The 14,099-nt window shown below is 32.6% G+C and overlaps 2 protein-coding genes and 1 long non-coding RNA gene across 3 annotated transcripts; 2 read left to right on the forward strand and 1 right to left on the reverse strand.

Moving 5' to 3' along the window:
• The first annotated feature begins 46 nt into the window (after positions 1-46).
• LOC130499252 (uncharacterized) lies at positions 47-1,562 on the forward strand. Its single transcript, XR_008938138.1, has 3 exons — positions 47-343; positions 736-838; positions 1,247-1,562. It is a non-coding gene; the product is annotated as an uncharacterized LOC130499252 (long non-coding RNA).
• Positions 1,563-4,613: 3,051 nt separating this feature from the next.
• Positions 4,614-6,589, forward strand: LOC108817700 (tetraspanin-15). The gene is made up of 2 exons (XM_018590462.2): positions 4,614-5,374; positions 5,893-6,589. Exons 1-2 carry the CDS (start codon positions 4,757-4,759, stop codon positions 6,217-6,219), a joined length of 945 nt encoding a protein of 314 aa, XP_018445964.1. The 5' UTR covers positions 4,614-4,756; the 3' UTR covers positions 6,220-6,589.
• Positions 6,590-6,713: 124 nt separating this feature from the next.
• On the reverse strand, positions 6,714-10,585 carry LOC108817691 (very-long-chain aldehyde decarbonylase CER3). Its single transcript, XM_018590450.2, has 11 exons — positions 10,282-10,585; positions 9,943-10,166; positions 9,591-9,835; positions 9,048-9,267; positions 8,605-8,732; positions 8,129-8,385; positions 7,933-8,040; positions 7,637-7,843; positions 7,451-7,561; positions 7,190-7,363; positions 6,714-7,087 (listed from the first exon to the last, which is right to left on the reverse strand). The coding sequence occupies exons 1-11, from the start codon at positions 10,327-10,329 to the stop codon at positions 6,917-6,919; spliced, it is 1,893 nt and encodes a 630-aa protein (XP_018445952.1). The 5' UTR covers positions 10,330-10,585; the 3' UTR covers positions 6,714-6,916.
• Between the last annotated feature and the right edge of the window lie 3,514 nt (positions 10,586-14,099).

A 14,099-nucleotide genomic window follows, 5' to 3' on the forward strand; every position in this document is an offset into this window, starting at 1 on the left:
TGCGATGTAATGTTCACATACGAGCCCAATTAATCATCTACAAAAGTCCAATTCGTTTGATCACTTGCTTGTTGCCGTCACCGCCTTACACCAAATGGAGAATACAACTCCTCTGCAAATCCAGCTCCGTAACATCTCTAACCAGCATTCAATCGATATAATTAATGACCACATTTACATCACTTAAACCACTACAACTCATTCGCCCCTTCTATCTTCCATGGTTACAGAAGAAATCTTCTCCTATAAATAAATATATCACCTTTAATTAAATTCATCACTCATCACTTCGATGGAAAAGTGTTAGGTTCATCAAAGGAATATAAACGTGTCATTGATCTTGGTAAGTCTTTGTTCCTTTTTCTTTTTGATTGGTTTATATTTCCTTTAAAAAAATGGTGATGATAAAGATAAAGATAATTAATATATGATTGTTTAATATTGTGTTTGAATCCACTAGATTAGAACAAGTGTATATCAGTGGTTATAGCAAACAAAGAAGTCGCTTATGGTTTTTGTACTCCCCAACATGATTTATGGATTATTTGTGTTTGATGTGATTGGCTAGCTTGCATTGAACATATCCTCCAAGGACTTGCACACTCGAGATAGATGAATAAGCCATATGCTAAACTGAAATTCTAAAGTGTCCATATATGATTGAAGGATCATAGAGCCTCATGTTTACTGAAACATTCCTCTGTTCATACTAACAATTTAATACTTTCTCGACAGACACTGAAGATCAATCAGCTCGGCAGCATCGTAGAAGGGAAGAGAACAATGAGAAGATGCCTTTTGTGTCCGAGTACCAGAAGAAGATGGTCCTGCTATAAAGGTATGTCTCAGCATCTAAAAAACTAAGGATCTAACTTTGACGGTTCTCATTCTATAAGCTTCCAATCTCTCTTTCTATCTCTGAATATTAATCAGACCTATAGGGTTATCATCTTATTAAGATTCTCGATTTTTGTTTCGAGTCTATGTCTCATTTCAAAGTTGTGTTAGGTATTAATGATCTGATTTAATTTTCTTTTCTTTTTTTATTTCTTCGTTTAGTTTCATGAATCAGCTCCTCGCTTGAAATCGTATAACCACACTCTTTGTTACTTTAGTTTTTTCGCTAGATTCGTTAACTCTGATATTATTATGTGTGTTCATCTTCTTCAGTTTGCATATGCTATCTCTGTTCTGATACTGTTTTCTTCAAGCTTCTTGCTATGTATCCATGTTTGGTATGTTGTAGGGTTTTAGTCGGAGTAGACTGAGATAGCTTGATGGCTATTATTAAGCCATCGCTGATTTAAAGGTTCTACAGAAGAAGCAAAAATATTTTACAAAAGAATATGGTTGCGGTAGTAGATGTGGAAAAAATAGCGGCTTGGTTTGTTGGTGTTTTTTGGGGATTCTCCTGGTTTTCATTGTTTGATGTATTATGTTCATGCATTTATCTTGATCATTATGTTTATGTACAATACTTGAAACATAGAGAATGTGAGTATGATCTCAAGACATGTACATACTTTTACAAAGTGAGTTTCACAACATGTCCAGTTCTATGAAATAAAACTTCATATCTCATTTTCATATGGCATACCTCAAAATTATATTCTTAACTTACACATGAATAAACATTTTTGTTTTTGTTTTTTTTTTATAATTGAGCATAACTTGTATTTTTCTTGGTCTCGACTTTTTTTTTCAGTTTTCAGAATATGAAATTTAACTACAACTTTTTCTTTAATTAAAATACTTTTTCAAAAATTATGAAGACGAGAATTGAAGTTACGAAAACGTGAATCGGTAACTGTTTTTTTATAATTTGAGCATAACATGTATTTTTACTGTTCTCGAATTTTTGTTTCAGTTTTCAGAATCTGAAATTTAACTACATTTTCTTTAATTAAAATACTTTTTCAAAAATTACGAAGACGAGAACTGAAGTTACAAAAACATGAATCGGTAACTTTGAACTATGGCAAACAAACTAAAACAACATAAGACATTAAAAAATCTTCCTAAAGTATCCAATACAATTTTATTTTCTAGATCCCAACATCATGATATTAATACTAACACATAAAAAATGATCCAAACAAACAAAAAGTCAACGCCAAAACAGCCAACACTGAAAATAAGAAAATAAGGATTGAGTTATTATTTTTTTGTTCTAGTTTTTGAAGAAAAAAAACAGATTTCAGAAATTATTTGTATGCACTTTGGTTCGTCTTAATTTCCCGATTATTAATGGTTACACTACATTTTAGTTATTTTGGCTAAATTACGGTTTGGATCATTTTAACTTATTCAACATAAATTATTTGATATGATGCGATATGAAACTCAAGTAAACTTCAGTTAAAAATGTAATATTTTATTAATTTATAAAACTATTAGTCTGTAAAAAAATATTTTCAAATAGTATGAACAAAATTTCCAACAAATAATTTTGTTATAAGACAAAGTTTAACAAATGCTAAAATAATTTACAGAGTATAATTAATAAAATCATAAAACTAAATAAAATTAATTTACAGAATATAATTAATAAAATAATAAAAATTAAATAAAATTTCATTATAGATTTAAAATCTAATATAAAGTGAAACAAACATATATTTTGAAACATCATTTGTTGTTAAATAAATTTTATTAATTATTAAATATGACATTTTGAAACTATTTATATAGTAATTTAAAATATACTTTTTATAATTTTACTACATTATATATTCAACTTATTTAGCTTGGAGAGTAATTTATTAATATCATGAGAAATTAATTAGTGTAAAATATTAAAATTTGAAACACTTATAAAAAAATTAGCATTCGTTTTTCTTTTAGATTTTCTTCAACTATATCAATGTGAAATAAACATCAAAAAATAAATATAAATCATTTCATTTTCCTTAATATTTTTATTTAATTATTTATTGTTCCTTAAAAATATGTTAGTTGTTCTTTTAACTCAAGCCAAAAATTGTAATCGAATTTAAAATATAATCTTAAATTTAAAAGTATATTTATTATTTTAAATGTCTGATAGAATTAAAATATTGAAATATTAAATAATTTTATTGTAAACTCACCCATCTATAGAGCAGACCAACAAATGATGAGCTTATTGATGTCTTTCCGGTGACCTCGAGAATCGAATTAGCCATTCTATGGGAAAAGTGTCTATTTCAACCTGAACAATTTGGATCGTGCCAAATACAATCCGAACTAATGGTTAGTGCCAAATACGACCTGAACTCAATTAAAACTTTAAAAACCTACTCGAACTTTTTAAAACGTACCTAAATCTACATTGAAATATTATTAAAAAATTGACATTATATAAACTACTATTTTTTCATCGTATTAAATTTTAAAACTTTGGTGATAATTTTTTTCTGATTTACATAAATACATAACATGTTTTTACTTATTATATCTTCAATAAACTTATATCTTACTAAAATATAAATAATAAAATATTTATAATTACATGATCTTAAATATACTTAAAATTTTGAAGTTATTTATAAAAATTTCTTGTATAGATTATTTTTATTTTTAAAACTTAAGTGATTTTTTTTCAAAAGTTATTATTATATATTTTAATATTTTGTTCAATTTTGAAAGGTAAAAGGTTCAAAATATAAATAACTTCAAAAATTTTGAACAAAATATCAAAATATATAATAATAACTTTGAAAAAAATCACTTAAGTTTTAAAATAAAAATAATCTATACATTTTTTTTATAAATAACTTTAAAATTTTAAGTATATCTAAGATAATTTAGTTATAAATATTTTATTATTTATATTTTAGTAATATATAAGTTTATTGAAGATATAATAAGTAAAAACATGTTATGTATTTATATAAATCAGAAAAAATTATCACCAAAGTTTTAAAATTTAATACGATGAAAAAATAGTAGTTTATGTAATTTCAACTTTTTAATAATATTTCAATGTAGATTTATGCACGTTTTAAAAAGTTCGGATAGGGTTTTAAAGATTTAATTGAGTTCAGATCGTATTTGGCACTAACCATTAGTTCGGGTTGTATTTGGCACGATCCAAATTGTAGGCACTTTTCCCGCCCTTCTATATGCACTTCTTGGGTTTTTCATGGGCCATAGAATTTCATCTAAGTATGTTTTTTTTTATTAATTTATTTAATAAGGTTGAAAAATCTGATTAAACACACAAAAACGAAATTAGACATACAAATTTGTTTTGTTCTTTTTTTTTCTTGTAATAACGTTTAAAGGACGACTGATTCGGCTGTCCTAAAATAGTAACAAGATATGTTTTCCTCCTATTTTGTAGATTGTAAACTAAAAGTACATATATTCTTTTGAAATTTGGGATTTACTACATATATCCATTAATCTCGATTTTGTAATATTCTGTATTTTGGGTTACTAATCCATGAATATATGGGTTATTCTACCTTCTAATGTATAAATTCAGATTGCACTGAAATTAGACAAAAAACAGATAAAGAAATCGCACCGCAAGGAAACAAAAACAAAAAATACACTTAGTGGATAATAATAACAAAATCCTCGGACAGGATCTGCTTGTACTTAATCAAAGTGTCCTTAATTATCTCCAACTTACATTTGACTGTAAAACCCACCACACATTCACTCACTCACTTACACACCTATACTATGATCTTCCTCCTTTCTATATATAACATTCCTCATATCAAACTTAACACCTCCATAATAGAGAACCTTTTCTATAACTCTCTTCATGGCTGATAATGTCCAAGTGGTACCCATTGAGGAACCAGCCGCCACCGCCACGGCTACAGCCACCGCAACAACAACGACCGAGCCAGAAACCAAAAGCTCCGATCAAATGGAGTCACAGAGAGACAAGCCACCCGTTGGAATGTTGGTCACGATCGTAAACCTTTGCGCCATCGGTGTTCTTCCAATCTTCACCTTCTTTCTCTCTCTCACGCTCCTCGGCTACGCTGTCTGGCTCCTCTACATGCGCAGCTACGAATGCGAAGACATCCTCGGTCTGTCACGTGTCCAGACCCTCGCTAGCGTCGGTCTACTCGCCGTGTTCGTCGTCAGCAACGCGGCTCTGTTTCTCCGGAGGAAGTTTCCGATGCCGGCACTCGTGGTGATGGTGGTGATTCTTTTGCTGATGATGTTCATCGGATTGGCGTACGCAGGAGTCAATGAGATGCAGAGCAGGCGGTTCCCGGCGACTGGGAGGTGGTTTAACCTCAAAGTGATGGATGATGTGAACTGGAACAATATCAAATCGTGTGTCTACGATAAAGGAGCATGCAACGACCTTTTTTACCAATCTCCTGAAGAGAAACCTTACAATAGAAGAAAAATGCCACCAATAAAGGTTTGCTCATGATACATACTTTGATCTCATAAAGTGCAACAAGTGCATACTAACATGATACCTAGGCGTGGTTATTTTAGTCGAACCGAACAAAAAATTTCGTTTCCGGTTCAATTTGGTTCGACTCCGTAGTTTAAAAAATGGTTATTGGTTTAGTTTGGCTATGGGTTATTTTGTTTTTTTCATTTTTTAAAAAAAAAATACAACCAAACCATACCAATTCTAACCAAAAATCCTAACCAAAATTTTAAATGAAATTAACTGAATCTAACTGAAATCAAAAACTTCAGTTAAGTCCGATAGAATTAAACAAAAAAAAACTGATCTAACCAAATACTGACCAAACCGTGGTTAATTCGGCAAATTTAGGCTAAACCGAACATGAAATCATTATATACGGACATAACGTTTTGTGAAACATTTTTCCAAGATTTTCAAATAGTTTGAGACGACCATGTTGCATCTTTAAACATGTAGATTAGTAACACAAGTTGTTTTGACTTTTGTTGTTGTTGCAGAATGGATGTTGTATGCCGCCGGAGACATGTAACATGGATGCGTTAAACGCGACGTTTTGGTATAGAAGAAAAGACGAGGGTCCACCGTTGGAGACGGAGGTGCTGTATGGTGGGATGGGCCGAATACTAAGCGACTGTGAGTTGTGGAGGAACGATTGGAGCGTGTTGTGCTATGATTGTAGATCTTGCAAGTTCGGATTCATAAGATCTCTAAGAAGGAAATGGTGGCAGCTTGGTGTCTTTTTGGTTGTCATCTCTATTCTTCTTCTCATCTCTCACCTCTTGATCTTCTTGGCCACCTTTTGGGAAAGATTCAAGGGTCAATAATCATCATGGAGGTGGAGAGTTCTATGTGTTAAAAATAATTCTTTTGTTCTGTATTCATTTTAGAACTCAAGCAGATGTTCGTTCAAGCAGATCTTCAGCTCTTCGTCCTTTCTCTCTGTCTCTTTGGTCGGTTTAGTGTAAAGAATGTGTTTGTAATAAAGTACAAACAATTGGTTTGATTCAGAACCCAAAAGGAAGTTCTTGAGTCCATTGCTTAATCCCTGAAGCAGGGGACTTTAAGGTTTAGAACTTAAAAGCATCATTGGTCTTACAACACGGATGGGAAGGTCTAATATTTTGCATGTGCATGTGCATGTGCATGTGAATGTGAATGTGAATGGTGAACTACGTTATATGTTTGTAGTGCTTTGCTGTTATTCATATGTTTACGCACGATCTTCTCCCATCCGTTATAAGAAACCAAATCAAATGTAACAAAGGAGAGCCACAATGAAGATACTTCTTTGATTGTCCTAAACTACCAACAGAGAGAGTGAAAAAGCTTGGATGATTAAAGCTTCGTGGAAATTAGGTGCACATATAAATACTATTAGGGAAATCGAAAAAGTGGAATACATCTTTAATAAAAAGGTGAAATTCTACTTTTTGTTTCCCTGCTTGCATCCTTCATCTGTACAAAGAATGGCCAATCTTGCGAGAGTAAAAGACAACAATCAAAAGGGTGGTCTCTTCACACTCAATTAGTGAGTGATGACACAGAGCTAAGGCCGTGTCTCATGGCTGCTTCCCACACCAGATCAATACGGTCAACGTCAATGGCTCCAACCTCATGATGCTCCCAACCCTCCAGCATATGAACCAATCCTCCTGCATGGCATGCATGCACCACCCCTCTCTCCATTGTGTACTGCCACAACACAAGACACACACGCACAAACAGAATTCAGAGTTTAGCCTAGTGGACTAAAAGGATAAACATACAACCTAATAAACCAAACCGTCTTCATACCTCGCAGGTTCCGAGTCCTTGAACATCTTTAGGGAGCCTCATAGCTGCTAGATCTCCATAAGTGCAGTTCCTTCTAAATTTGAGGATTGGTGGCACTACAAACTGGTGGAAATGAGTTCCCGCTGGAGCCCAGCTCTGTTCCCTTGGCGTTAACCACTTCCCAACGATCCAAGTCTGCATATACATAATTCAAACACCCCAAAGTCAATATATTTTACATTTCCACAACAAATGAAAACCACTTAGAATCTAATATGCTACCTTGCAGTTTTGAGCAGCGTTGTATTTGGTCACTTGTACGAGGTAGTTTTGGAACTCAGCAGGAGCTTCTTTCTGAATCTTCTGGAATCTCTCTATCGAGAGTGTCAACATCTGTCAATTATTCAAACATCTGTCAGACTTTGAGACAATATAGTTAGGGTTAAGGATTTTAGTAAGAAAACTTACGAGAACTCTCACTCCACGACGACAGAGGTAAAGAGCGATGGCTCTTCCCAGCTTAGAAGTGGCTCCTGTCAAGAACACCTCTTCCACATCTTTTGGAATTTCATTTAGAATCACTGCTGCGGTTAATGTGTTTCCATGGACCACACGAACTCTAAGGTCAGGATGCTTGTTGACAAACAAAGTCCCACCACCATTTAGAGCTTCGTTCTGAGAATTTAAAAAAAAAACACAAACATAAGTAAGTAACCCTTTTAAGTGACTTGACTCAGAAGTTTCAAACTTTTAGAGACTTAAACCTTGTTCAGAGCAGCCAAGCTTATAACTTTAACACCAATCTTATCAGCTCTCAGAATCGCAGCCTCGATCTGATCATTAATTCCTTGTGTAGCAAACGGTAAAAAGTACTGCAAAACAGAGGAAAATGCTCTGTAAAACACTCTGTTCTCTCTGTTTTCAAGGGCAATTTTTTTTTTAGAAAAACAGAGGAATTACTTGGAATCCAAATCTGGGAACTCCCCAAGTCTGGCAAAGATTGTTTCTGAGGGCATAGAAGCTGAAAAGAAAAGCCTTTGACCAAACCCACATGCCCAACATCACCATAAAGGTGAATGGCCACATGGGCAGCAAGAAGAGTCTTGTGGTGTATGGCATTGAAGCGAATGATCTGAACACAAAAGGTGCATGCATTGCCGACATCACATCTACCCCATGAGCCAAGAACACAAATTCCGGCACTCTCTTCCTTTCCCCTGCACACAGATCTCAATTCTGCTTTTAAGAAAACTGTAACTTTGAGGTCAAGGAAGGGGTACTATTGTCTTTTCAGTCTTTGGCTTTACATGCTTGACTCTGACCTAGTAGGCACTCTACAACTACTAATGTCTCCTCATTAACTAGCTTAAACTGTTTGGTATTGCTGCCTAATTTATTCAACTAGTCTAGTAATAGTTTAGGTATGTTGTTATTACCTGAAGCTAAACGAATCTTCTTTTGGAGTTCCCATGATTTTGAGTTAAGTGTGTTGCCCAAAACATCAAAGAGAGGCATAAACAGACAGAAGTTGGTCCCCATTTCTTGATGATGCAGACTATGGTACCTGCATAATCCCCACCAATAAAAACAATCTTTAAACATTTTTAAAAAAATTCATCACAAGTAAGAAAATCAATATAGATACAACTAGAAACTATAGAATCTTTGGCATATTTGCTTCTTAAAGTAAAATGACACAAGTCACGTTCGTGTGTTTCTTATTCAATGAATAAGTTAGAGAGCCTTTATTGGAAACTTCTATGGTGTGTGGAGCCAATAGATCTAACCAAATCCACAAAAAGTTAACATGTGAAGTACTTTTTTTTGGTCGAAACATGTGAGGTACTTCGGGGTAAGAAGATAAACGTTAAAAACATACGTTGGAGTGTAGATGAGATAACGTAGGATTGGTAGAGTCTTGAATAGCTTGTGAGAGAAGATTTCAACGTTACAATGTCCTAAACATCTTAGGAAATCAAACATGATAGCGTATCCGTAGATCAAGCTTATTGATCCAACACCTAACAAGCAAGAACCAATCAAAGGAACTCCAGCTACTACACAGAGGATAAGGTTCTCCAATAACGTCGCATTTCCAGCTGCACACAACAGATGAAACATTGTTCTTACATAAATCAGAGGAACATTTTTTTATTTTTTTTATTTATTACTCCCTCCGTTTCATATTATTTGTCGTTCTAAGTCTTTGCACACAGATTAAGAAAACATTTAATTTTACATATTTCCAAAATAAAAAATAATATTACCAATACACATCAACCAATATAAAAATAGAATAGAGAATATTTTCAATAAATTTTGCATTGAAAATCGAAAACGACACTTATTTTGAAACAAAAATTTAGCTCTAGAACGACATATAATTTGAAACTGAGGGAGTACAAGATAGTGAGAGTTTTACCAGTCATGGGGTGTGGAACAGGAGATGAGTGGTGGAACAAGTGGTAATGTGTGAATAAGTAGTTGTTACGGTGTAAATATCTATGAAGATAATAGTATAAAGGCTCTGAGAAAGTCACATGTATCACAATTAATGCGATTAGTCCTTTCGTGTTCCAGAGAGGTATACTGTTCATCAACATCAATGGAGGAGACATGTAGCAGATCATGCTCGCTATTATTGCTTGCAGAATTATATAATTGTCCCTGTAATAAAAAACCCACATATATCAAAACGACATTTTTGGTGGGTTTTAAGAGTGTTTTAAGACCATAGCAATAACAGAGAAACAAAAGTAAAAGTGGTTCTGTACCAGTGCCATTCGTGATCAATCTGTTTAAAGTTGACACCATTAGGGTTAATCCTTAGAGTGCGGGTCACCCAAAGCATGTTGTTGTAAACGCTCCAAAGGACATGAACTAGTCCTTTGATTCCACAGATGATGAGGATATGAAGACAGCAGAGAGCCCTCGGGTAGTCTTGTTCGTATGTCCATGAGTACGCTACTTGTGCTGCTAAAGGAGCGTATAGAAGATACTTCATAGACAGAGAAAAAAAACACAAAAAAAAAAGCTATGAGTTTCAGAAGAAAAAACCAAACTTTTGAAAAATAATCAAATTTTATTTCTGTAAGAAGGAAAGAAAAACAAACCTTAAGATTGCCATAGCTTTCCCAAGGCCATACTGATAAAGTAACCATTCTTCTTCTTGTACTCTCAGATCTCTCTATGTCTTATTGGTCTATAACCTTAAAGACTTCCCAGGTTTGAAGCAATCCTGAGAAAATGATGTTGCCCTGTTTGTGGAAGTCAGAGAGAGAGAGAGAGATTTAGCTGTTGGGGTTCTCTCTGATCTCAAGAAAAGAGATGAAGATTTTTAGTTGAGGTTTTAAAATTCGTTGAAAGAATTAAAACCTTAAAAAGATTAAACCAAAGCCTAGTTGTGTGACATTACTGAGAGCCTCGAGCTTTGTTTACTTATATAAGCATTGAAACTAGGAGGGCCAACTAGACCCCAACATTTGTTCTTTTATCTCTATAATGAAATTTAAATACAGTAATTTTTAAATCAACATTGTGAAGAAAATCGTTTTCACCTGAAAATAAAACTACAGCGATCAGAATCTGAACACTGTATTCAGTGATAATTAATTTTAACTCTGGTCAATCGTACTGATGCAAATCTGTATCAACATTTTTACTGTGGTGGATAGCAGATGTTTTTATTCGAGTTTTAATTTGGAGTTTATTTAGTTTTGCGCCAACCAAAACAACCAGAGAAATACGTCATTCTTTTCATTTCAATAAAACTCAAAATCTTAAAATATATATAACAAACCATAAAAATGTCACAAAAGGAATTTTGAAGCCAAAGGCTGACAAAAAAAGAAAAAAATATTTTGAGGCCAATTAAACAAAAATAGAGAAAATGAGAAATAACTGTGTTGAAATATAAAATAAATATAACTAATTTTATCTGAAATTATATAAATACCTAATGAATTTTGTTAGTATATATAAAACTAATACATTTTATCAAGAATTATGTACAATTATCTATTTTTATATGAGAACCAATGTAAATCAGAAATGTTTTCATTGTTTTCCTGATGTAAATTGCTACAAGAATAATCATACATGTAAACCAAACAGATAACTATTAGTATAATTTAAATTTTTGTAATTAAAAGTGTTGAACAGTTTTATAAATATTTTAGTGGTTTGTTTATTTTTTTTTAAACTTTTTATTAATACCTAACGACACAGAAGTATAACCAATTGATACAATGGCATAGCTTCACAGCTGGATTATCTCTTTTCTTAAAGAAAAGCTGGATTATATCTTTCTCACACGCATTTAATGTTCAGTTTACGGTTGAAGCGGCGATGGTTACACATCTCGCCCTCGGTGGCTTCTTCATATACTCAAATTTGTATTCAACTTGTCCTCTTCTTCTACTTTTCTAACATTTCTTTATATTTTTAATGGTTTTTCAAACCATAAATTAATCCGCATACATGTCACGTACACTAAAGCTTAGCAAGCAAAAGTTTTAAGCGCCTGAAATATATCACATGTTTAAAGCATCATTTGACCAAAAAAAATTAGTGAAGTGGTAAAAAGTCTTGCACTTACCAAAAAGTTGTTTTTTTGTTACAAACCAAAAAGTTGTTAAGCGCCTAAAGTATATTACATGTTCAGAAGTGGTAACCAGAAGCAGCTTAGCCAAAAAAAATATTAATAATATATACTAGAAATTTTGCTTTGGAGTGGTACAAATGTTAATAAAAGACTCAGGATTTAAGATTCATATAAATGCCATGAGTGAAAGACTAAATCTAAAGACTAGTCAAAAATAAATCATAAGCTATAATGCCAGCCTCGCTATTTAATGCCTTGACAAGAAAAATCATGTTTGTAAGCAGTTGCTAATTTCCATGTTTTGATGTTCTCATATCTAGTTGGACGTTATTTTTAACAACTAATTAATGCGTATAACATTAAACACCCTAAAAAGCGTGTTCAGACTTGAAAACTTCTATACTACAGAAAGAATAGTCTAAAACACACCGACTCGATTGTGGTTACCATGATAATAGGAACATTACTGCCGAGTGATTTGCAATATGTTCAAAATGGATTCACATACTGCCTACTGGACTGGCCAAGCTTATGCATCATTGTATGGATCAATACGGTCCAAGCAATGGAACTGGATATAGTGATCTTAAATTATACAATTAAAATTAATAATTTTAAATTATACAATTATGTCTGTTTAAAATTTTAAAATCAGGAAATAAAGAACTGAGCATGTCGGTGTTAGAAATATGTTATTTAACGAAATTGAAAATTAATAAGGTAAAAACATAAGCTATTAGCACACTGAGCAAAACATCATATATTTTGCAGTATAAAAATCTTAGTTATCCTTCTGTGCATAGTGACTAATGATACATATATAATAAGTTGGTCAAAAATGATACATATAATAAATTAATAGTAAATTATATAAATATGTTGAAATACGCCCCTTAAACACTGATGGAGCCGTCTCAAATTATTTTTGGACCCTGTTCAAAAAATATTATTGGAACGGGCCTTGTGGTCAAGTGGCAGTGGACGGGCTTGGGACGCCAACACGTTTCAGGTTCGATCCTCCTGCTATGCGAAACTAAGTCACATTGTTCTGTTCACCTAACGCGGATATGGGTCCATGCTTTAGGACCCATTTGAATGCCCAGGAGAAGGAGTCCATCCGCGGGCTTGCGATTCCCCCGGGGGTTAGGTCTGGTTCCAATAGTGACCCGGGTTTAACCCTTTTTTTTTTCAAAAAAAAATAAAATATTATTGGTATATTTAATAATGTAATAGAGTAGTTTTAAAAGTTTATATATTTTTATTTTATATACATTTGACATATTTTTTGAAAATATAAGCTTTAAATTTAATAGTATATCTAAAAGTTTAAAGTTTTATATCATAATTTATATATTTGTATTTAAAATTCTTATTTCTTTTTTAAAAAAATTCTTCGGATCCTGTTCGACCGTTCCACTTGCACGTGCTGTTAGACGGCTCTGATATACACACACGTGGCCTTCATCTTATAGGATAGACAGGAAGGTGGAATCTCGAAAGAAGGGGGTTTAGATTTATCGTTTTGTAAGTTTAAGTTACTATTTAAAACAACCCAAAAATGTAGAGAACCCATAATAGGAAACTGCATTTGGCCAAACTGAAAATATAGATGAAAGTAATAAACGATACGGAGCATATTGTGGATCTTCATTTTGTGGTCGTCAAAAACATTTTGGATGTAAAATATTATTATATATTTATTTTGAATGTCTCTTAGTTGATATTGTATCACAAGATTCAAAACGAAACTCCAACTGACTGAAAAGGAAATTTCTTGCTAAAATGTATGCAGTATGTTTATAAGAAAAATGGAAAGAACAATATCTTTTTTTGACATGACATCAATGGAAAAATAACAGTTTACAAAATTGTTGTCACACATAAATATAGATTTATGCTCTTAAAAACCTATAAATGATCAGACAGATAAGTTGATAACAATGATAAGTATACAAACCTGGCATATATTTGAGTGTTCTATATAAACTATATAAGGTTTAATTTGAATATATGCAACAAAAAAATCTGCATATTAAAGGTTTCACTATATTGCATGTTGAGCTATCCTGTGTAGTGTGTACATGCATTGCGAGTTGGGTTAAGCGTGGTTTAAGTTTATGCGCTGAGCCATATGTGGCTCTCCAGTCTCCACCGTGGTCATACATATAGTATATATTACAATGTGTTACAAAAAAAAGTATATATTACAATGTTTTTTGCGGTTGCACTAAATATATATCCATATTATTAAAACTGAAGTACATGGATAATAACAAGATAAATGAAAATTGTTTAGAAATATGGGTAACAGATTAAATAGTTTCTTTT

This window comes from Raphanus sativus, chromosome 2 (genome assembly GCF_000801105.2).
Source record: "Raphanus sativus cultivar WK10039 chromosome 2, ASM80110v3, whole genome shotgun sequence".
NCBI classification, from domain to species: Eukaryota; Viridiplantae; Streptophyta; class Magnoliopsida; order Brassicales; family Brassicaceae; genus Raphanus; species Raphanus sativus.

Coding starts and splice junctions, on each gene's coding strand:
- LOC108817700 (XM_018590462.2), top strand. CDS start 4,757: ATGGCTGATAATGTCCAAGTGGTACCCATTGAGGAACCAGCCGCCACC. Junction 5,375..5,892: donor GAAAAATGCCACCAATAAAG/GTTTGCTCATGA, acceptor TTGTTGTTGCAG/AATGGATGTTGTATGCCGCC.
- LOC108817691 (XM_018590450.2), bottom strand. CDS start 10,329: ATGGTTACTTTATCAGTATGGCCTTGGGAAAGCTATGGCAATCTTAAG. Junction 8,733..9,047: donor TATCTCATCTACACTCCAAC/GTATGTTTTTAA, acceptor GGGATTATGCAG/GTACCATAGTCTGCATCATC. Junction 7,562..7,636: donor GTCGTGGAGTGAGAGTTCTC/GTAAGTTTTCTT, acceptor AATAATTGACAG/ATGTTGACACTCTCGATAGA.